The following is a 23,665-nucleotide window of genomic DNA, read 5'->3' as shown; positions in this document are numbered from 1 at the left end:
GCCAGATCACTTGAGAACAGGACCATTTGGATATGGAACAACTGACTGGTTCAAAATTGGGAAAGGAGTACGACAAGGCTGTATATTGTCTCCCTGCTTATTCAACTTATATGCAGAATACATCATGAGAAAGGCTGGACTGGATGAATCCCAAATCGAAATTAAGATTGCCAGAAGAAATATCAACAACCTCAGATATGCAGATGATACCACTCTGATGGCAGAAAGGGAGGAGGAATTAAAGAACCTTGTAATGAGGGTGAAAGAGGAGAGTGCCAAAAATGGTCTGAAGCTCAACATTAAAAAAAAAAAGATCATGGCCACTGGTCCCATCACCTCCTGGCAAATGGAAGGGGAAGATATGGAGGCAGTGACAGATTTTAATTTCCTGGGCTCCATGATCACTGCAGATGGTGACAGCAGCCACGAAATTAAAAGATGCCTGTTTCTAGAGAGATTAGCCATGACAGCATCTTAAAAACCAGAGACATCACCTTGCTTACAAAGGTCCGCATAGTCAAAGGTATGGTTTTTCCAGTAGCGATGTATGGAAGTGAGAGTTTGACCATAAAGAAGGCTGACCGCAAAAGAATGGATGCTTTTGAATTGTGGTGCTGGAGGAGGCTCTTGAGTGTCCCCTGGACTGCAAGGAGAACAAACCAATCCATTTTGAAGGAAATCAGCCCTGAGTGCTCACTGGAAGGACAGATCCTGAAGCTGAGGCTCCAATCCTTTGGCCATCTCATGAGAAGAGAAGACTCCCTGGAAAAGACCCTGATGTTGGGAAAGTGTGACGGCAAGAGAAGGGGACGACAGAGGACGAGATGGATGGACAGGGTCACCGAAGCGACCAACATGAATTTGACCCAACTCCGGGAGGCAGTGGAAGACAGGAGGGCCTGGCGTGCTCTGGTCCATGGGGTCACAAAGAGTCGGACACGACTTAATGACTAAACAACAGAAAAGGAGGAGGCAGATTATGTTAGCTTCTTGCTGTTTTATGTGCAGAGTTCTTTGACTGAAGAAAAACACACACACGCTCTTCAACACGGTGGCCATCCTCAGAGACCGTGGGGCCCGGCCTCCCTGCCAGGAGCCAGCTGCTGCCTTCTGAGCAGGTGCCCATGTTGGAGGCGGCGTGAGCAGGGCGGGCACCCTCAGGCATGAACTGGGAAAAATGAACCACGAACCTGTTTGTTTTTCTGGGGCTTCATGGTGGTTCCCGGCTAGCCACAAACCATCACGAATCATCGGTTTTCCAGTGTGTCCCCATCTCTAAGCACAAGCCACGTTTCAAACCCAGAAGACACACAAGGGAGAGATGGAGCCATAGGGGAGAAGACTCCTGGCCCAGAGAGTTTGTATTAAGGAGAGAGAGAGAGAAAGAGAGAGAGAGAGAAATCCCATTTTCAAGTTCTAATTCAGCCAGCCTTTTCTGTCAAGGTTGCCATTTATAGCCGGGCACTGTGCCCAGCGACAAAGCCTGCATGGCGGGGGGGGGGGCATGTGTCAGAGGGAGAGGAATGGCTGCTCCAAACAAGATGCTGATTGTGCAGGCAAGCGACTGGGTGACCTTTTTTCACCCAGACCTTTTCTGGATCCCGGCTCCCCCACAAGTGAGCCGCAGGCTTTGCTAAGCACTCCTCTGGCTTACTGGCTTCATTTGTTTGTTGTCCAGAGAGAGAGACTGAACAACGACAACGTCTTGCAGATCCTTTGCTGTGTTCCTAAAGCTGCCAGGAATGCATTCGGCTGCTTTCCAGACGGCAAAGAATTTCTAATTCCTTTCTTTCCATAGCAGAAAGCCATGCCCAAGCAGAGATAGAGAGAGAGAGAGAGAGAGAGGAAGAGAAGAAGAAGAAGAAGAAATAGATAGAAAAGCTTGTGTGATAAGGGGGACTGCTGGGACTGACCTTCATCTGATCTCCAGGCCAGCTGGAGAGCCAAATAGTGATTCATCACCAAAAGAGGACAGTCGTGCTATAGGGAGAGAAATTGCCCCTGGCATGGCAAAACTTCTGGAAGGAGGAAGAGAGAACGTTTGGGGGACAGAAATAGGGGGGGAAACACTTCTCTGGATATAAGGATATCCCGGAATGCCGGACACATAATAAGGAGCTCAAGTTACAAGAAGCCAGATTCAGGCTGAATATCAAGGAAAAAAACTTCTTAATGGTTAGAGCAGTACAACAATGGAACCAATTACCTTGAAGGTGGCGAGTGCTCCAACTCTGGAGGCATTCAGGAGAAATTTAGACAACTGTCTGTTGGATCTGCTTTGATTGTGATTCCTGCCTTGAGCAGGGGGTTGGACTCGATGGTCTTATAGACCCCCTTCTAACTCCATTATTTTACAATTCTAAGAAGGAGCAATCGTTGTCTATAGTAGGACAGGTGTATTTTTTCCCTTGCTTCACTTACAAGCTGGGAGACAGGAGGCGAGAGGGATATCTCACTCGCCAGAGATATGCAAGGAGAACAAACCTCTCCGTTCTGAAGGAAATCAACCCTGAGTGCTTCCTGGAAGGACAGATCCTGAAGCTGAGGCTCTAATGCTTTGGCCATCTCATGAGAAGATAAGACTCCCTGGAAAAGACCCTGATGTTGAGAAAGTGTGAAGGCAAGAGGAGAAGGGGACGACAGAGGACAAGATGGTTGGACAGTGTCATCGAAGCAACCAACATGAATTTGACCCAACTCCGGGAGGACGTGGAAGACAGGAGGGCCTGGCGTGTTCTTGTCCGTGGGGCCACGAAGAGTCGGACACGTCTTAATGACTAAACAGCAAAAAAAGGAGGAGGCAGATTATGTCAGCTTCTTGCTGTTTAATGTGCAGAGTTCTTTGATTGAAGAAAAACACACACACTCTCTTCTACAAAAAGACACGTGTATTAACAAAAATATATACAAATATACAAAGCAGCAGACCTTCGGTGTGGCAGCAAAAAATAGAGGCAAAGTACATAGAGGATAGTAGCATAGAGGAAAGAAGGAGAAGATACATTCATATTCACAATGTTCCCTTATATACAGTTGAACTGATACTTCTGTCCAATCACTTCATGTGCTGCATCATCTTCCTTTACATGGGTGTTGCATCATCCACAGATGTTGCATCATCATCTTCTTAGTCACTGTGACCCAGCACTTACGCAGGTGATCATCATGGCAGTTCATTAATATTACAATCTGGACCTGTTCAGGCCTATAAAATTCTCAATACTTTGACAGATTATAGAAGGAAAAGAGGGATCTCGCCCAGTATTGGGGTGAAGCCAAGGTGAGAGAGTGGAGGAGAACACTGAGAGAGAGGAGAAAGAGAGAGTTGAGAGAGAAAGGAAGGAAGGAAGGAAGGAAGGAAGGAAGGAAGGAAGGAAGGAAGGAAGGAAGGAAGGAAGGAAGGAAGGAAGGAAGGAAGGAAGGAAGGAAGGAAGGAAGGATAGAATGGAGGATAAACGGAATGAGGAGGAAGGGTTACATACAGGGAGGATCCTGGAAGGATTCAGTGCCAGAGAGACAACCCCTGTTGCATGACAACCAAGACGATGAGACCCCGCCCTTGCTGGAAGGGGAAAATGGACAGACCCGTAGCAGATGACATCTTTACAGATGGGTCTGTGGAATGCCAGCGGCAGAAACCCGTTCTTCTTTGAAGATCGGAAGCCCTTTCAAGACTCGTTGTCAGAAAAGAGAGAAGCAATCGGATCACGTTAATGGACACTTGTTATTCGTTGAACTCCCCAATAAATATTACGCCTAGTTCGAAACAACGAAAGTCTGTCGAGTTCATCGAAATGAAAATGGAGCCAAAGATCGAACCCTCACACAAGCATGCTCATCTTTTGAATTGAATTGGTAAATAACTTTTTGGGTTGCTGGTTTTTTTAAATTATTATTTTAAATTATTATTATTATTATTATTATTATTATTATTATTATTATTATTATTATTATTATTATTATTATTATTATTATTATTATTATTATTAAAAAAACTTAAGCATCAAAAGAACATAAAAGAATTCCAGAGCGAAGCAAGGAGATACTAGGAGTTACAGTCTAAAATTGTTATGTTTCCGTGTTGGAGAAAACTGTGGTTAATGTTTCTTAGATTTCACGGCACACTGGATTCTGCAAATAAACAGAAAGCTTGGGAAATATTGAGACAGTTGCTCAGAAAATACCCGGAAGAAGGAAAGACGGAGCTGTTAAAGGAGCAACTCAGGCAGAGGATGAACCGGCTATGTTTTAATGCAACCATTTTTCCTTTTTTTAAACATACAAAACCTGTTCCAGTAAAATGTATATCAGTCTGGAGGGAAACTTTTGTTCCAGAAAGAAATTCTTATGCACCCAGAGGGAAATTTGATGGGAAAAATCAATGCATGTTGCTGAAGGGCTACAATGTAACAAGCTGTTTCCTTCCTGTTCAATCATACGGATTGAGGCCCAGGGAGACCAGAAGGAAATCTGGCATGCAATCCACACCAGTTGTTTTTTAAAAAACTTTTTAGGAAGAAAGCAAAATTGGAAAGCTGATTATTTGCAACTGATCTCCAGGTTTTGCCTTTCTCCTCCTGAGTGGACTCCATTGAGGATTCTGGGAAGATATCCCTAGAAATTAATGTTAAATATATGTTTTTGAGCACAATCATACATTCCCAAAGAACCCCAGTTACATTGATTTTTGCAGTTATTTAAATCGTTTATAAATTTGTGTTCACAAAACATGCATGTGACATTGATTCATTTGGTCAGCCAATCAGGGTTTTTTCCCACCTTGCTGGCATGGCCTTTTTAAAATGATCCGATCCTTGTATCCATTCAATCCATATCAATTCATCCTGTGTGAACACAGCTGTTGGTTTATTTACTGTGCAAACAGGTCAGGTTTTTAGGCCCTTTGGCTGCTGCAAGGCCACCGGGCTTGCTCCGTTTGAAACATATATGTGTAAAAACGCTCAGCGATCAATCACTTAACTATCCATGGAATGGTTGTTGTGGGTTTGTTGGGCTCTTTCTATCCATGGAATATTCTTGTAGCAGCAACAAGAACAAGAACACAAATTACATCGCTCAAAAGGAGACAGCCCCCCACACACACAATGCACTAAAAGGAAGGAAGGAAGGAAGGAAGGAAGGAAGGAAGGAAGGAAGGAAGGAAGGAAGGAAGGAAGGAAGGAAGGAAGAGGTGGAGGGAGGGAGGGAGGAAGGAAGGAAGGAAGGAAGGAAGGAAGGAAGGAAGGAAGGAAGGAAGGAAGGAAGGAAGGAAGGAAGGAAGGAAGAGGTGGAGGGAGGGAGGGAGGGAGGGAGGGAGGAAGGAAGGAAGGAAGGAAGGAAGGAAGGAAGGAAGGAAGGAAGGAAGGAAGGAAGGAAGGAAGGAAGAGGTGGAGGGAGGGAGGGAGGGAGGGAGGAAGGAAGGAAGGAATAGATTTATATGAAAAGGCACACATAACCTACAGAACCATTAGAAACAGCAAGAAATGTACTGATTGAACTGACATCTATTTGAACCAGTCAGTTAGTATATATACCACGTGACTATATATACAAATACAACCCCCCCCCCCCCCCAGAAAGGCAAAGAAACAATTTGAGAATTCATCCTTCGGGAATACATCAAATTCAAATGGTCTTTGTGATTTAGACCCTGAATTGACTAGATCATCATGATGATGACAGCAACTGTACTTTGCATATCTGGGCGCTCTCCAAGTTAGTTAGAAGGATGTATGATTTTTTTGAAAGTAATTGCAAGAAAAGCGCTCAAGGAAGCTTTGTTAAACCTGAGCTGGGCCATTGAATGATTTGGAGAGGGGACAATGTTAGCTTGTTGCAGGGAAAACATTAACAATTTCCTGTTGTGACCTTTTAAAGACTAACAATCTGGCGCAAGACCCCAGGGAGTGGAGCCCGCTTCTCTCGATGCATGGTGTTCAGTTTCAGGAGATAAGAGAGTTATACCAAGATGGGAAGAAACAGAGATTGCAAAATGTAGTGGGAAACCCAAAGGTCCAGCTTGGTGATGCTCTTACTCATTAGCAATCATATGCAGAGCTTAATGATGGTCATTAAGAGCCATTCACAAGTCACTGGTGATGACAAGTACATCCAAGCATAGATGTTCTGATGAATGAAAGTACCACAGAGAAAACCTTTTATCTAGGCCACCTATAACAGAAAATGTTGGCCTATAGATGTACAAGGTGTGAGATAGAAATCTGAAGGGCTGGAGGGAACAGGAAGACAGCATTTATGAGTAGAGAAGGTTGCACAAACATGAAACACAACATAGGCAAAACTGCACAGATGAGCTGACTTACATATGACTTACATACAACCCTGTAGATAACGCCTTCATCCCTATTCAGACCAAGGAAGACAGAGTTTAACTTCTTGATGTAGTCAGCGGTTCTCTTTTGGAATCTGTCTCTGAAGCTCTTTCACCCCACCTCCCAAGGCCAGATAGTAAACATCTAAGGAGACTGGGATTTTCTGTCAACATCTCCCAGTCGTCTTCAATGATGCATTCGCTAGTTTTACTGTTTTAAAATCTCACATTCCTTCCTTCCTCTTCCTGAAGATGCCTGCATGTTTTGATTTTCAGAAACCCTAGCAAAATACTCACCCATCTCTATTGAGATTTCTGTTTCTTGGCCAGAACATTCGTAAAGCGGTACAGCGGGAGGACAAGTACGGTGTTTCTAAGGAGCCTGGAAGCGATGAAGAATGGCCACATCAAAAGTCAAGATGAATGATGGACGCATCACCAAAACAGGAAGACTTAAGGAAGTAGTGTGTTCTGCATAAAACTGCACTGATTTTAATACAATTAACAATGCATCTTATTAGATTGGAGAAGACAGTAACCAGGCATGTGTGATGCTGAGTCTTCTGTCCAGGTGCTACTAAATGTAGACGGGAACTTGAAGGTCCTAAATCTGTTGGAAATACAGTATTGCAACCTACATAGAATGCCATTGAGAGGTTTTGGTTGGAAGGGACTTTTCTGGACTGTGGTTGAATGTCAAGCAATCCAGTTACAGCCCATAGTTCTCTTCTCAACCGCAGATTCTTTCCCAACATTTTTATAGTTAGCCAGGGTTCTGTAGCATTAGCATTGGAGTCTGATGACGAAGTGAATCGTTCTGTCAGCTATGGAACCAGTCAGTTAGTCAGTAAGGAAGCTATTTAACCAGTTAAGCCCAGCAATGGGACAGGTTAACATTATTACACAACATAATATTTGGTTTTGATATACAGTATAAAGAGCTGTAAAGAAATGGAAACATTTTATTCTTTATAATTACCAGAGTCTCTGAGTGGACGACTGAGACAATAAGTGCCAGTTGAGGTAAACTAACAAAGTCTTCTGAGGGAGACTCAAAGCCAATCTGTTCTGTAGGTTCCTGAATAACCAATTTATTTGCTGCATAATTAGAGGAAGCTTATTTTAATTTTTAAGGCCACACTTAATCTCCTCATACATTCTGCCCCCAATAAAAATCTCCCTTGTGAGTTCTTCTTCTTTTCCTTCAACTTGGACAGAACAATGGTTGTTGTAGGTTTTTCGGGCTCTTTGGCTGTGTTCTAAAGGTTGTTCTTCCTAATGTTTTGCCAGTCTCTGTGGCCGGCATCTTCAGAGGACAGGAGTAGCACTCTGTGCTCTGGTGCAGTTTGTTTTGGAGTTGAGTATTTATAGCTGTGGGATCAGCTTTTGTCCTTTTCAGGAGATGGGTGATTATGGTGATCAGTGTGTTTTTGTTGTGGGTGTATTGTTGTGATAAAGAGGAGAGATTATATGTCACTGTGATTGATGGGTGTCGTTAGCTGGTCTTTTGTGTGTAGTGATCACCGGTCCTTGTGGCTGGGTAGAGTTCATTGACCTTTTGCAGGCTGTATTTTTCAGTGCTGGGAGCCACGCTTTGTTGTGTTTTAAACTTTCTTCTTTTTTGTTTAAGCTCTGCTGGTGTTTGTGGATTTCAATGGCTTCCCTGTGCAGTCTAACATAATGATTGCTGGTGTTGTCCAGTACTTCAGTATTTTGAAATAGAATTTCATGTCCAGCTTGTTTTAGGGCATGTTCAGCTACTGCCGATTTTTCCGGTTGCTACTCCTGTCCTCTGAAGATGCCGGCCAGAAATGACACTTGGCTAAGGAAGTCTGTCTTCCCTAAAAGAGGAGACATGGCCACCCCGAGACATGCATGTAGATGGACCCATCCAGAGTGTTAATTCAGCTTCTTATTCACGGAACAGTAAGTATTTTCAAATACTGGTGCACACGTATTTACTAGCCATATTAGAAACTGTGCCAGATGGAATGGAGTCGCCAGTTTGTTTGGGCTGCTTGTGTATTAATTAGACACCTTCTTCAATCCTAGCATCCAGACACAGCGAACGACTCCACACAGTAATACCTTGGCTACTTGAAAGCAAGAGGTGTAAAGTGTTAATTGCAAAGAGAGAATCTGTCTGGGAGGTGTTCCTTCCTGGTGCAAACTGGGAAATAAACTTCACAGCCCCAGAGAGGTTGCAGCTCTTGTGAGGAAAGACTGTGATCACACCGGCAGCATGTTTTGGCACCTGCTGATTACGAGGCGCCTTCGTACGCTCAGGAGGAAAAAGCTGCCCTCCTCAACAAAAGATATAATTAGGAACCTTCTCGTTAGCCGCTGTTGTTTTCAACTAAACAAATCTCGAACTTGTCTGAACAGCTCCTTGGTTAACGCTTGCGGGAAAGATGCTTTACTTCCTTACTGGCTCAGTGCTGCCATGGCTGTCTGAAGACTCCTGGGTGGCCTATTTAGCAAAATCAACTACGCATTAGGTAAACGTTCTTCCTGAAATATTCATTAATCCCAAGAAGAGCCATCATCAGTGGAAATACCCTCAAGACTGGATCATCAGCATCAGATTGTTTGTGTCTGAAAAAACAGGAGCAGAATATTCACCCATCCTTGTAAAATATTCAATTCTTTATAAATAAATAAAAACTACCTCCGGTTTATTAATATGGGATATTGTGCTTCTGTACCCACAATTCAAAAAGCCAGGAAATGGGCTGATGTGGCTGCACAATATTGCACCCACATTGCCAGCAGGAAAAAGGATGGTGAGCTTTCCACAGCCAAGGGCAGTCTAAATGTTAACGACACTAATGGCAGCAGTCAAGATGGTCGACAGGATCCCTGCTTGTGCTCACTACCATTCACACTTGTTGAAAACGAGCCCTGGCAGTTGCTTTGTGTGTGGACAAGAAGTGGCTAGATGATGAAAAAAGGAGTCAGCACCTGAGATTTTCCCTTGCGTGGTGTCTCTTTGTGAATGGTAGGGAGCACAAGACGGGATCATGGAGATCATCTTGACTGCTGATGTGGATGTCATCAACATTCGGGCCACCCTTTCCTGTGTAAAGCTTGGCCTCCTTTTTTCCTGCTGGCAACAAGGGCACAATATTGTGCAGCAATATCAGGCTATTCCCGGGCTTTTTGAATCATGGGTACAGAAGCACAATATCCTACATTCATGAACCAGAGGGTTGTGTGTTTATGTTTTGTTTATGTTTGGTCCAGCTCTCACTTTCATACGTCACTACTGGAAACACCATAGCTTTGACTATGCAGACTTTTGTCGGCAAGGTTATGCCTCTGCTTTTTAAGATGCTGTCTTAAATTCAGTTCATAGCATTGCTATATTTACCAGCTTCCTTCCAATGCTCTAGAAATCAGATCTGGAAATGGGAAAGCAGATGCATCATCTCTAGCAACAGTGTGTGCGCATAAGACACCACACAGTGCACAGCTTGCCAAAATACAAACAAGGCACATTTTGAACTGTTGGCAACATATTGGTGGGCCATAATGTTTTGCTAGTATATTTTTAACTGAAACAGCAAACTCCTTCCTGGTTGTTGAAAAATCAGATGATTGTTGAGTAAACATACACAGCAAGCAAAACGTTGGAGATCTGTTTGCAATTTCCCAGGCTGTCTTTGGTTTGTGTGACTGGGAGAGACTTTTTTTTTGGTCTGGGGTGATTGTCTATCTGTCCAGCACTAACCAATTGTTCCTTCCAACCTTTGAATTCAAAGAGAGCCCCGCCTCTGTGCTGAATGTCTCTTTCCCTCTCTTTCCTGGGTCGGTGGCAGTTCTTTTGTTTGATGTTGATCTGTTCAGTCACTTGATAGGTATACGTGCAGTAAAGAAAGCAGCATGCGCAAGTTGGTAGGTTCAAGCAACTGTAAGTAAAGAAATTTTTAAAAAAAATCTCCTACCAATGTCTCAGAGTGAGTTGGGGTTGGAAATACCAGCTAATGAGAAAGGGATGGACTCTAGGGACCTCGAAGCTATTCTCCTCTGTGGATCTCTGTAATTCTACTATTGATTAAAAAGCTTTTTAATCAGAAATTTCATCCTCTGAACCACACTCTTCTTTCTGCGTCGCTTGGTTGAATAAATCCAATCAATTCAAGCCCAATTCCTAGTATTATTTCTCTTTAATTTCCCTTGGGATGGGCATCCTGCAGAAGGTAGCCTGAAAAAAGCAAAGTTGAACAGGTAGATGTTCTTGGGAAGAGATGCTCCAATCAGTAAGGTGGTCCCAAATTGTTTAGAGCTTAAAACTGACACAGACGCCAATAGGAAGCACTGCAGATGATCCAGGATCAGGGAAACGTGATGAAAGTTCCTGAAATTTACCCGGCTGCTGCATTCTGGACCTGTTATTGTTTCAGGAAGGGAAGACCCACACAGAGACAATTATAAGAAATCAGAAATTCAACTAAATACCAGAAGCCGTTTCCTGACAATAAGAGCTCATTGCCAAGAGAATGGACTTCCTTAGAAAATCTGTCATTGGATCCCTTTAAACCAAAGTTGGGAGTCCGTCTGGCAGGGAAGTTCTACCTCTGGACTTCCTGATTTAGCAGAAGTTTGGACTTTGTGAATTTTTACGGCATCTTCCAGCTTTACAGATCAATGGTTCTATATTTTATTTTTCTGCAAGAACCAAGCCCTCTCAAAACTGTAGACCATTACCGATGTTCAATGTTATCATTTCGCTCCAGTGTCTGCCCTCAGGAACCAGAAAATGTTCTCGTGTCAGCAAATAGTTTACTTGAAATAATCACCATTTGTGGGACAGCATGGAGGAAGCTGTGCGGGCATCCATTTCCTGCCAGCTGCAAATTCTAATAATAACGGCCTTGCCAACTTCAGCAGCTTTGGGTCAAGTAACGAAATCCAGGGCCCCCTTTTAAAAAAAAAACATCCTTCCTTTGAAATTTGTGTGGTTTCAAGAGAATCTGGCATTACACAGAACTGAGAAAGTTTCTAAGACTTTGTGGCTACAGAGAGAAGTTTGGAAACAGAAACCATCCCATGGCATGGAATGGTTTCCGTGCATATTTTCCACATGGGCCTTCTCTGGTTCTGCTGAGGTGTAAACATGCAGTGGTGAATCAGTGGGGGTATGTTGATTACATCTTAAAGCACAGATTCTAATTAAGAGCTTGATTGCAAATGAGCTAACCTAGGGGAAGAAGAACTTGACAAAATCCCTTCCTTCCTTCCTCGAATGCTCAAATCCATCCAATGCACAAAACATATACATGGAATTAGCAAACTCTGAGCCCAAATACTCACTTTTGTGTCAGAATGGAATAGAGCTTTTCGATGCTTGGAAAACTGAAATCCTTGCTCATTTATTGAGATTTACTCAGCAATCTGCCAGTATATCGAGATCTATTTCATGCCCACCCCTGCTTTAGAGTGAATGATTTACATGGGTGACACTTCTTAAAGCAAGGGTGGGCCATGTGACCTCCTCAAACTTATGGGAGGGTTTTTTCCTACATCCCGTCTCCAGAAACAGCTCTTAAATCAAATTTTCATAGTGAGTCTATACATCATTGGGGTGTGTGTGTGAAGTCACCCACCCTGCCCAAGATCTTAAAATCGGGGGAAGAGCAGGCCAATTGTAGCCTTCTAAATCTTGGGTTACAATTCTGACCTTTCGTAGGCAGCATAGATGAAGGTTAGAGACGACAGAAGCAGTCCAGATACATATCGAGGGCTGCATTTTCCCCACCTGTTTGAGAAGATGAATATAAATCTTCCTTGCAGACAACAGAATATGTCTAAGACATTCTCCCCTCTGAGCATGTGCGAGAATTTGTGTGCAGTTTTCACACTGGCCAGTTCCTGTTATTTTGCACAGAACCTTGTGTTCTGTGGAAGAATCTATTTTGTGCAAAATACTTTACAGGGCTTTGCACAAAATAGGACTTTTGCTCCAAATATAAGGGCCCAGTTTAAAGGATACTGGATGGAATTTTCTTTCTTTATTACACATACAAGAGATCTCTGAGCTGGCAATTTAACACGTCTTTGCTGGGATTCTCAAGTGAGTGCCAAGCCAGTGAGCAGCCAGACATATCCTGAAAACCCCAGTGGTGACATGCTAAAAGGGACTGAAATGGGCGTTGCCTTCTGCAGGCATAACAAAATGAGAAGATTCAGCCACTGGTTTTTGAAGGGTCCTTTTTTCCACAAAATATAAGAGGTTGCTATTCATTCTTGCTATTGTGTGTCCTAATGCTATTGCTGAAATAAAAAAGGCTGTTCTTTTTATTCTCATGCAGCAGGAGCAGCAAAGGAATCTTACAGCACTTGAGACTTGTTTGATGAGATGTCTCAATGGGTGAAGACAACCTTTCAACAAGGATGAAACATTTGTGTATTATATTAATGTTGTTGTTGTTGTTTAGTCGTTAAGTCGTGTCCAACTCTTCGTGACCCCATGGCCCAGAGCACGCCAGGCCCTCCTGTCTTTCACTGCCTCCCAGAGTTGGGTCAAAGTCATGTTGCTCACTTCGATGACACTGTCCAACCATCTCGTCCTCTGTCGTCTCCTTCTCCTCTTGCCCTCACACTTTCCCAACATCAGGGTCTTTTCCAGGAAGTCTTCTCTTCTCATGAGATGGCCAAAGGACTGGAGCCTCAGCTTCAGGATCCGTCCTTCCAGTGAGCACTCAGGGTTGATTTCCTTCAGAACGGAAAGGTTTGTTGTCCTTGCAATCCAGGGGACTCTCAAGAGTCTCCTCCAGCACCAGAGTTCAAAAGCATCAATTCTTCGGCGGTCAGCTTTCTTTATGGTCCAGCTCTCACCTCCATATATCGCTACTGGAAAAAACATAGCTTTGACTATGCGGACCTTTGTTGGCAAGGTGATGTCTCTGCTTTTTAAGATGCTGTCGAAGTTTGTCATCACTTTCCTCCCAAGAAGCAGGAGTCTTTTAATTTTGTGTCTGCTGTCACCATCTGCAGCATTCCAGAAAATGTCATCAAATGCAACTTTCCCATGTTTTCCTACAACGTCTTCCCTATGGTCACCTTGGCTGGTGATGATGGCCATTGTGGTCAAACACATATGGAGGGCATTCAGTTGGGGAAGAGCGGGGCATGTGGACAAGTAGCCACTATGGGGCATTGGTGGCTGGTTTGGATATCTCTTTAGCTTCACTTAACAGGGCTCTCCTTATGTTTTCACTATATGTTTTGTAAGCAGTGGCTAAAGATTTTAAAAATCGGGAATAGGGAGTCAACAATGAGAGGGAGCAATTTCCAACCTCTGAGTTTGGAGACGAAGCAGGCATGGGCCGGGCTAACACTTGTGGAGGAGATAATGTGCCTTCAGCCCTGGGAAGCGACTACTGCCAGCCACAGTAGCCAATGTTGGGCTCTTGGGAGCAAGGATCTGACCCAGTGTAAGGCCGTTCTGATATTCCGAAGAATCAGCGGTCTTGGCCCATTCTGACCTTGAGCACTGCTGAAACCACCGGGTCATGGCTAGTGTCACCCTGTCCTTGAGACAGTTGGCAGCAGGCCAACACCGGAGTGTAGACCTTCTAGTGAAGCACCAGTAAGAGTACCACCAGCAGCCAAGGTGGGTGGAGAACATCCTTCAAAGATCTCAAGGTCAGCCCTACCAAGATTCTCAACTCTCTTCATACTAACCTTCTTCCTTTTCCATGCATATTTATCTCGAGCGCTCTTTTTAAGCAGAGCAGGCTGTCTTCTTGTTGAGGAGGTTCCTTTCCTTCGGTGACTTACAGTGTACATTGCATTCCGATAAGACTATCATTAAGGACTCCTCTAATATTGGATTTTTGATCATGCTGGATTGGGCGTGTATCAATGTTTCTCCTCCACTGCCCCAGCAAATACCTGATTAATTTTTCACGGAGCTTTGCCCTCTTCAGCTATATGGCAGAGTTAAAATGCATCACCAAACCCACTGAATATCAATGCAATAACAAGCATTCTTAATGCTTTGCCCTACAGAAGCTCCCCAGGTCATTAAACAGGCATCTGCTCCAGAGCAGGCAGAGTGTTATAAAAGCAAACAGGGACTGGGTGGGGGGTTGGGGGTTGGCAGAGTAGCAATGTATTTCAGCACACTTTAGTGGTGTTCAACTAAGTGCACTGCGTTTAATGGACACAGAGGCTCTTGGGAGAAGTGTAAATGACTCTGAACAATTGTTAGTGCCTGGAAACCTGCCAAGCAGAGGTCTGACCATTTTATTTATTTATTGGCTTATTTATTTTATTTTATCTTATCTTAATCTGCCTTTCACCCCATGCAGCACACAACTAAAAATACAAAAGAATCAACAGTTCCATAAATACGATATAAAATATCTTACTAAAAACAATCTATTAAGATTGAAATAAATTTAAAATATTTTTTTAAATTAAACGTCTGTAAATAAATAAACAAGGCATTAAATACTTCCTGTTTAAAAGCCTTGCCTGGAGAGGAAGGTCTTGTCTTGATGACAGAAGGATAAGAGGGAAGGGGCTGACGTGGCTTCCCGGAGCAGCATATTCCAAAGGCCGGGAGCAGCCACCGAGAAGGCCCTCTCTCGTGTCCTCGTCAAATTTCGGAAGGCGGTGGGACCGAGAGAAGGGCCTCCCCAGAAGATCTTAAAAGCCGAGAGGGGTCATCCTGGATGACCTTCAAATAGCCTGGGCCCCAAGCCACACAGGGCTTTATAGGTCATAACCGGCACTTTGTATTGGGGAACATGGTGGTGCTGCAGGTTGAACCGCAAAGCCTCTGGGCTGCAAGATCGGAAGACCAGCAGTTCGAATCCACGTGACGGAGTGAGCTCCTGTCGCTCGTCCCAGCTCCTGCCAACCTAGCCGTTCGAAAGCATGTAAAAATGCGAGTCCATAAATAGGTACCACCTCGGTGGGATGGTCACGGCGTTCCGCGTCTAGTCGTGCTGGCCGCGTGACCACGGAAACTGTCTTCGGACAAACGCTGGCTCTACAGCTTGGAAACGGGGAGGCCCCTTCCAACTCACTCATTCTATGATATTCTAGGATTAATTAATTAATTAATTATGATTTGATTTCTATACTGCAGGCACTACTCTGGGTGGTTTACGGGTTAAAAAAAAACCCCACCCCCACAAAACGGCACATAATAATGTTTTATTGCTTTAGGTATTAGTCGCTGTCATACACACATTGATGTGGTTGCTTCGAAAAGTGGCTAGGAGTGTAAGCTATGGGGCTACCCCAAGGGGGTCTCCCAGATAGCCCCTCTGGCCAGCCTCCAGAGACAAGATGATCGAAGCACCGTCCGTGGCCGTTAATGACCTGCTCCTTCCACCTCTTCTTGTGTTTTATTGAAAGCGCCCTATGGAGCACTGGGGGAGTAAGATAATAAAAATACCTCCCTGACAGCAGACGACTCTCAGTATAAAGGAATATCAGAAAAGGCTGCTTCGAAAACTCACAATAGAACTCCGTGTGGGAGGTGAAGTCGGATGTCTTCTTGGCGCCATTTTTCCTTCTTGCCAGAAGCAACACAGGATAATTAAGGAATATCACAGTTCATTTTCTCCGAACCACTGGCAACGTCTTCTACCCCTAAAAATGATAGAACGATGACATCTCCGGGCATTGTCCTCTCCCAGGAAGGCCCCAGGTTGGGAAGATCCTGGGGCGGGGTCCATGCAGCCCAAGAGCTATACGGATCTGTACTGCAGGGAAGGATACCTGTTTCTATAACTATACGGGTTTAGCATCAGATCCTCGTGATGATGTATGGATGTGAAAACTGGATAGTGACAAAAGCTGATGGGGAACAAATCGAGATAGCTCAGTGGTTTAGCTCAGCTGCCTTGGGTCCTTCTGAAGACAATGGCGTGGTAAAAATATTTTTCATAAAAAGGAAATCATTTGCGGAGCGGGAGGTTGGGAGTTCGATTCCCCGCTTGTCCCTCCTTGGCAGGGGCTGGACTCAGATGATCCTTAGGGTCCCTTCCCAGCTCTGCAGTTCTAGGACGATTATTATTAACCACCAGAAAATGGGTCCTAGGTCAGGTCAAGTCTGAAGCCCCCTCTAGAAACACACATGGCTAAACTGAGGCTGTTGCCCTTGAGACACAACTCATCCCAGGGTCTCTGTTAAACAAGAAGCTACTTGACAGCACAGAAGAACCTTAGTTGTTGATGGTTCAAAGGCTTATGAATTTATCTAACCCTCTATTAAAGGTAAAGGTAAAGGTTCCCCTTGACAATTTTTGTCCAGTCGTGTTCGACTCTAGGGGGCGGTGCTCATCCCTGTTTCCAAGCCATAGAACCAGCGTTTTGTCCGAAGACAATCTTCCGTGGTCACATGGCCAGTGCGACTTAGACACGGAACGCTGTTACCTTCCCACCAAGGTGGTCCCTATTTATCTACTTGCATTTGCATGCTTTCGAACCGCTAGGTTGGCGGGAGCTGGGACAAGCGACAGGCGCTCACTCCGTCACGTGGATTCGATCTTACGACTGCTTGGTCTTCTGACCCTGCAGCACAGGCTTCTGCAGTTTAGCCCACAGCTCCACCGCGTCCTTCTATTAAAGCCACGCAAACAGGCAGCCATGGTTACATCCAGTGGCAGTGAGTTCCACAGCTGAACTACACATTGTCTTCCTTAGGGAAAAAAAGGAAAACATTTTAGCTGAAGACAAATTAGTTTTCAGTCTATCCCAATATTGTATACATGTTAACCAGCAAGAGCTCTCCAGGGCATCAAGCAGAAGAGGTGATAATCATCCTTTGTTGTCTTCCAGGCAGATTAGAACCGTGGGTCTTCTGTTTCAAAGCTAAGCTTGTGGGCTACCAGAGACTTACAGGCTCCTCCATCCCTTTTCACACCCCATCCTTTTCCTAAGGACTTTGCCTTAATCCACATTGTCCTTTGTCGTGGGACTACTGCACTCACGGTCCGTAACCAGCGAACCATGGGAACTGAAATCCAACACCAGGTGGGGAAGCCATGGTTCTCCCGTTGGGCAGGAATCTTCTGTAACCAACCACTCATCTCGTGGGAGTGTGTATCTTTTTTGAATAATTTGAAAGTTGCCATTAGCCAAACTGGGTCGTAATTGCTGTGGGACTGGTTTTTGAGCTGTGAGTTTGTTTGTTTGTTTGTTTTGCATTTTCTAGCCACTGCATTTCTTTATTGCAGCATCCCTCTCTTCCCGCCCTTCTCTGTCCACACCCCTTCCCTCCCCATCCTTTCCCTCCCTTGTCATCCCTGCTCTTAACATTTAGGGGGTGAGTTCTTAAGGAACAAGCTCCTCTCTCGGTGCCTGAAAGCATCACTGGATAGCCTTTTAGCCCCCACCCACCCCCACCCCGCTTAAGACAAAAGGATCGCAGCTGTTAATCAAGAGAGGAAGAGCAACAGTCAGAGGAGAAAGACAAGGAAAGAGGGAGACAAAGGACAAAGAGGAGGGTGCGGGAGAAATGGATCCGAGGAGAAAGCAGCCGGCATGCTGTTTTGCAGAAATAAATTAAATAAATAAAAAAACAGAAGCCAGTGGAGGCAAATCAAAGCAGGCTTCTCTCTGCAGTCAAAGGCTTGCTTTTATTTTTTAAAATATCTTTACAGTTTCCCCCTTATCGGTGTCTGAAATATTCAAAACCCAGCCCAATAGACAGGCAAGGCAGATGGAGAGAGACCGCACACACCAAGGTGGCCAGAATTAGACAGACACAGAGAAACAGAGAGGGGCGCACTAGGAGACAGGCAGACTTACCCGCGCACCTGGGGCTTACTCCCAGGTAAAGGGTGCACCAGGTGGCAGCTCTCCGGACATTACTCCGGAGGAAGACACCCCCCCCGCGAATGTCAGCGGGGTTTGCTCCCGAGTAAGCGCACGCCAGAGCGCCCCGTCCCGAGGCAGGGGCCGCGTCTCCTCCAAGCGGGAGGCTGGGCGGAGGCGCGGCCGAACCGGCCGAACCGGAGCTGCCCACCCAACCGCGCCCATCGGTGCAGCAGCGGGAGGGGGGCGCCGCGGTGGCCAGCGGCGGGAAGGGGGGGCAGAAGCCCCCGGGGATGGGCGCGATGGCCCAGCCTGGCGCAGAGGGAAGGCTGCCGGCGGTGGCCCGGTGGAGGGACCGCCGGGTGCCTTGATGGGCAGGCCAGCGGGAGGTGCCCGCTCCCTCCTCCGCCAGCCCCGGCCAGAGCCCCCGGAGGCGTTTCCAGGCCCGATCCGGGCCGTGCCCGCTTCTCCCTCCTCCTCCTCCTCCTCCAGGCGCCGGCCAAGTTCCCAGCCCCGATCAACCCTCCTCCCACGCCGGCTCGCAGGCAGGCAGGCAGGCAGGCACCCGGGTGGCGGTGGCGGCGGCGGCGATGATCTCGGGCAGCGCCCGGGGGCCGTGGCCGGGCTGGCGGGCGATCGTGGGCATCCACCCACCGACCCACCCTGGCGGGACGACCCGAGGCAGGCGGCGGCCGGTGACCTTGCCGGGATGCGGCGGCGGCGGCGGCGGCGCTTGAGCCTCTCCTGCCCGCGCCGAACCGGCCGCAGCTTCGTCGTCGCCGGGTGACTCGGGAGCAGAGGAGCGAGGCAGAGGCTGGCGACGACGAGGAGGAGGAGGAGGAGGAGGAAGGCCGGGACTCGCCACTTCCGATCCAGACAGGGGAGGGAGGGAGGGAGGGAGAGCCTTTTCTCTCCCCCCCCCTCGCCTATTTTGGCCGGTGTGTGTGTGTGTCCGCGATCGGCCAAAGGAAGGCGAGACGCGAGCGCAGCGAACCCGTTCACACGAGCCACAAGGAGCGGCGGCGGCGGCTGCGGCGGGAGGCGGCCCCGCCCCTCCCCTCCCGGCGCCCCGCCCCTCCCCGGCTCGGGCGACCCGGAGCGAACGTCTGAACCCGCCCGCCCGCTGGCTTGCCGGCCGCGATCGCGCCCTATGTTCGCCGAATTCCGCTCCAAAGCCGAGCCCTTGCCGGACGCCGGTAGAGGAGGAGGAAGAGGAGGAGGAGGAAGAGGAGGAGGGCATGAGCGGACGCTGGCCATGAACTGCGCCGGGGAGACCAAGGAGATGGAAGGTAAAGAGGCAAGGGTGGATTGGGGGGTGTGTGTGGAGGAGGGAGAGGATGATGATGAGTGGGGTGCGGAGAGGAGGGCTGCGTTGGGGGGGTGTCTTTTGTGCCTCGCCGTCCTTCCCGGGGGGGGGAGCAAGGCAGGAGATGGGCTCGGAGGGTTGGGGAAGGGGCCCCGATCCTTCCTTCCTTCCCCGGGACGAGTTCCGCCCGGGCGCCTCTTGTCTGCCCGCCCGCGGGCGAGGAAGGCGGACGCCTTCGGGGGAAGCGAGGCTGAACGATCCGATCCGGCTGCCTCCCAGCCCGGCACTGCGCGGAAGGGGAGGGCGGGAGATCCCAGGTCCCATCATCCTCCGCCGGCGCGCCCGCTCGGGGGATGATGGGACCTGGGATCCCCGCCCTCCCGCGCCGCGCCCGCTCGTGGGGGGGGATGGCCGCGTAGCGTGTGGAGCGGCTCGGATAGTGGTCCCTTTGTGCGGCAATATCTTGGAGAGCTGGGCTCCCGGAGGCGATGTCTGAACGGACCGCCCTCGCCTGTTGCCCAGGTAGGTGGTGGAGGCGACGCCTGAATGGGGAGCCTCTCACGGGTGGAGAGGAGGCAGTCTACCTTACAGGGTTGTAGGCAAGGGGGTCCCTTCTTCCTGGAAGGTAGGCACCCTGCTTTAAGTCAAGGAGCCGGGGAGGGGGGAAGAGAACTGCCTAAGATGTTCTGGACTCCCGGGGACCCAAGGCTGGATGTTGAGCATGACCAACAAGAAAGAGACAGCGCAGCTCTTACTCTCTCGACTTCTCCTTCAGGTACCTCTGAGGTCAAAATAGGGGGGGGGGGGTTGTGAGAGGGGGCCTCCCTCCCAGCAGCTGTCTGGGCTTGGTGAACCAAGGGGGCGGGGGACCCCATTTAAAGAGCCGAGCCCTGGTGATTTTTATTTTGGGAGTGGATCCGCCGGCGCTTAATTAGTTTTTGCATCACCCGCTAAAGGCATTGAGCTGAAAGGGGCTCGAGCAGAACAGCGGACGAAGCCTCTCCTCTGGCCTGTGGGTGCCCTTTGCGGGTCTGAGGAGCATTTGAGGGCTCTGTAGGGTGGAGCTGCCTTTAATGTCTAACAAACGATAAATAAAGAGCTGGCAGAGGGAGCGAACAGAAGCAGGGAGTTCTGCCTTGCTGCCTTCGGGATGCGCAGAGGTTATTCCGCCGGAGACTCGGGCATCGCTCTGCATGTGCTGGAGGCTGTTGTTTTCTCGGTTGCTTTGTGAGTTCCAGGTTTCCGAGCCCCCCATCTGAGAGAACGAACGCTTAAATTAAACCCTCCATAGTGTGGTTTTCGAAAGAGAGCAGAGAACTGTTAACAACGCCAGAGCAGTGAAAAATATTTAGCAGAGGAGTGAAACATTTATACCGTCCAGCTTTTGCATGCCCTGCTCCGGCTTACAGCCTGAACCACGAGAATGACTTTCCCGGGAAGTCGTTCCATCGGCTTCAATGGGACTTGCTGGCAAATCGGAGTTCTGGGCATCCTTCCTAGTGGGCCCCTCCGAAGCATAAATAGCAACAAACAGATCCCGCTTGGCACAACAGGCATCCGAGGGAATCGGAGCAGAAGTGGTTGGCACACTGATGTTCCTAAACCCAGTTATGCCGAAAGATGGACAGATGCGTGCAAGCAGCGTTTCCTTTCTGATCAAATAATCCGGAGTGAGTATCCGTGCCTTGTTCATACACGCAAGGGATTAGAAGGCATTTGAAGGACGTTCCTAATATCACGCCCTCAGGAATGGGCGGCCCCGGCCATCTTCGGCCGATTCGATCTGGAAGGCACCAGGTGGACAAGAGCAAAGTTTAGCATCAGCCCTGCGCGGTGACCTTGCTCTGCTCCGAGTGCAAATCTCCCACAAGACTCCTTTTCTGCGGGAATGCTATGGGCTGGTAATCAGTGTTGGCAGCGACAGAGATGGGCTTCAAGACAGGGTGGGCTAGTAAGAGAGATATTGGCAAGTCTTTTGAGTCCAAGTCATTGATACCAAGTCCCAAGTCTGAGTCTCTATTAAAAACAAGCTTTTCCCCTCCCAGAAAAAAAAGGAAGGGGTGGGTGGGTTGTAAGGGGGGGGGAATCCTGAGGCTTCCAAACCACCCAATTTTGGCCCCATCTGTCCTGCCTGCCTCATCTTCCCACACCCCGCCACCCTCTCGAAAAATGTTCACTCCCCATTGCTACTGCCGCCGCCCGCCATGGGCCCCCATTCGTCGGCCTCTCCCTGCATCTTCTGGTGAGCCTCAGAAAAAGCTTCTTCCGGCTTTACTGCGCCCTTCATTAAAATTAGCAGGGACTTAAAAACACAACTCAGAAAAATGGGTCCGGGTGCGAGTTCAGTCCGAGTCATTGAAAAAAAAAATCTGAGTGGAGTCTGAGTTGAGTCACCAGTGCAACTCAACAGTGGGGTGCCTGACTCCAGTTTCCCATCCGTTGTTGTTGTTGTTTAGTCGTTAAGTCGTGTCCGACTCTTCGTGACCCCATGGACCAGAGCACGCCTGGCCCTCCTGTCTTCCACTGCCTCCTGGAGTTGGGTCAAATTCATGTTGGTCGCTTCAATGACACTGTCCAACCTTCTTGTCTTCTGTTGTCTCCTTCTCCTCTTGCCATCACACTTTCCCAACATCAAGGTCTTTTCCAGGGAGTCTTCTCTTCTCATGAGATGGCCAAAGGATTGGACCCTCAGTTTCAGGATCTGTCCTTCCAGTGAGCACTCAGGGTTGATTTCCTTTAGAATGGATAGGTTTGCTCTCTTTGCAGTCCAGGAGACCCTCAAGAGTCTCCTCCAGCACCACAATTCAAAGGCATCAATTCTTCGGCAGTCAGCCTTCTTTATGGTCCAGCTCTCACTTCCATATATCACTACAGGGAAAACCGTAGCTTTGACTATTCGGACTTTTGTTGGCAAGGTGATGTCTCTGCTTTTTAGGATCCTGTCAATGTTTGTCATTGCTTTCCTCCCAAGAAGCAGGCGTCTTTTAATTTCGCGGCTGCTGTCACCGTCTGCAGTGATCATGGAGTCCGAGAACGTAAAATCTGTCACTGCCTCCATATCTTCCCCTTCTATTTCCCAGGAGGTGATGGGACCAGTGGCCATGATCTTAGTTTTTTTGATGTTGAGCTTCAGACCGTTTTCTGCACTCTCCTCTTTCACCCTCATTACAAGGTTTCTTAATTCCCCCTCACTTTCTGCCAGCAGAGTGGTACCATCTGCATGTCTGAGGTTGTTGATATTTCTTCCGGCAATCTTAATTTCGGTTTGGGATTCCTCCAGTCCGGCCTTCCGCATGATGTATTCTGCATATATGTTAAATAAGCTGGGGGACAATATACAGCCTTGTCGTACTCCTTTCCCAATTTTGAACCAATCAGTTGTTCCATATCCAGTTCTAACTGTTGCTTCCTGTCCCACATATAGGTTTCTCAGGAGGTAGATAAGGTGGTCAGGGACTCCCATTTCTTTAAGGACTTGCCATAGTTTGTTGTGGTCCACACAGTCAAAGGCTTTTGCATAATCAATGAAGCAGAAGTAGATGTTTTTCTGGAACTCTCTGGCTTTCTCTGCAATCCAGCGCATGTTAGCAATTTGGTCTCTAGTTCCTCTGTGGGTACTTGTTATTATTTGCAGGAGGGATTTGGGAGGTCTGGCTTTAAATCTCAATGGGGCCGTGCCAGGTGCTCGGTGACTTACGACCTGCCATGTTTGCTTAGCCTGGTCTACCTCACAGGGTTACTGTGAGAATGAAATGGAGAGGAGGAGAGTGCTGGTAAATCAAAGCCAGGACTGAATAAATGAACAAATAAATAAACCTGGGGGAAGGAGATTATTTTTCATGATTCGTCCTAACGATGAGGATCGGAGTAGCCTTATCGGCTTCATAACGGGCTTCGTTATTCCAGATTCATTCCAGTCTGGTCCAGTGCAGGCCACGGGGTCCCCATACGCATGATGGACATCAATGTTGGGTTTTACTTGTTGATGTGAACGTGGTGACTTTTGCATGAAATGGGAGGGATCCCTTTAGTATTTTAAACATAGCGTTTTGAAAATAATTTTTTCGAAAAAATTAAAATCCCTGCTACTTGTAAAACACTATTCTTTAGATGTATTATCCATTGGCTTCGTCTTTCTGCTGATTCAGAAATAAGGCTTTTAACATGAGCATTTTAAAACAAAAACATCATTTCCATGCTCTGGGTAGTGATGACGATCCTCTTTCTCCCAACAAACTCCCAGGATATTG

The 23,665-nt window shown here is 47.4% G+C and overlaps 1 protein-coding gene and 1 long non-coding RNA gene across 4 annotated transcripts in view; one reads left to right on the top strand and one right to left on the bottom strand.

Moving 5' to 3' along the window:
• Positions 1-5,568: 5,568 nt before the first annotated feature.
• Positions 5,569-18,188, bottom strand: LOC144588698 (uncharacterized). The gene is made up of 3 exons (XR_013544371.1): positions 18,104-18,188; positions 8,760-16,991; positions 5,569-6,713 (listed from the first exon to the last, which is right to left on the bottom strand). It is a non-coding gene; the product is annotated as an uncharacterized LOC144588698 (long non-coding RNA).
• An 824-nt stretch (positions 18,189-19,012) lies between these two features.
• Positions 19,013-23,665, top strand: part of SAMD10 (sterile alpha motif domain containing 10) — a 67,837-nt gene continuing 63,184 nt past the window's right edge. The window contains exon 1 of one of the 3 annotated variants that reach the window (XM_072996710.2): positions 19,013-19,398. In XM_072996710.2, coding sequence (XP_072852811.2) covers positions 19,260-19,398 — 139 coding nt within the window. In that variant the 5' untranslated portion in view covers positions 19,013-19,259. Of the gene's footprint in view, positions 19,399-19,478; positions 19,938-23,665 lie in introns of those variants that run through there. The other 2 variants (XM_072996709.2, XM_078391990.1) reach the window with 2 other exon arrangements.

This window comes from Pogona vitticeps, chromosome 4, assembly GCF_051106095.1.
Source record: "Pogona vitticeps strain Pit_001003342236 chromosome 4, PviZW2.1, whole genome shotgun sequence".
NCBI classification, from domain to species: Eukaryota; Metazoa; Chordata; class Lepidosauria; order Squamata; family Agamidae; genus Pogona; species Pogona vitticeps.
The sequence above is the reverse complement of the archived record's forward strand: the minus strand, read 5'-3'. Positions and strand labels throughout refer to the sequence as shown.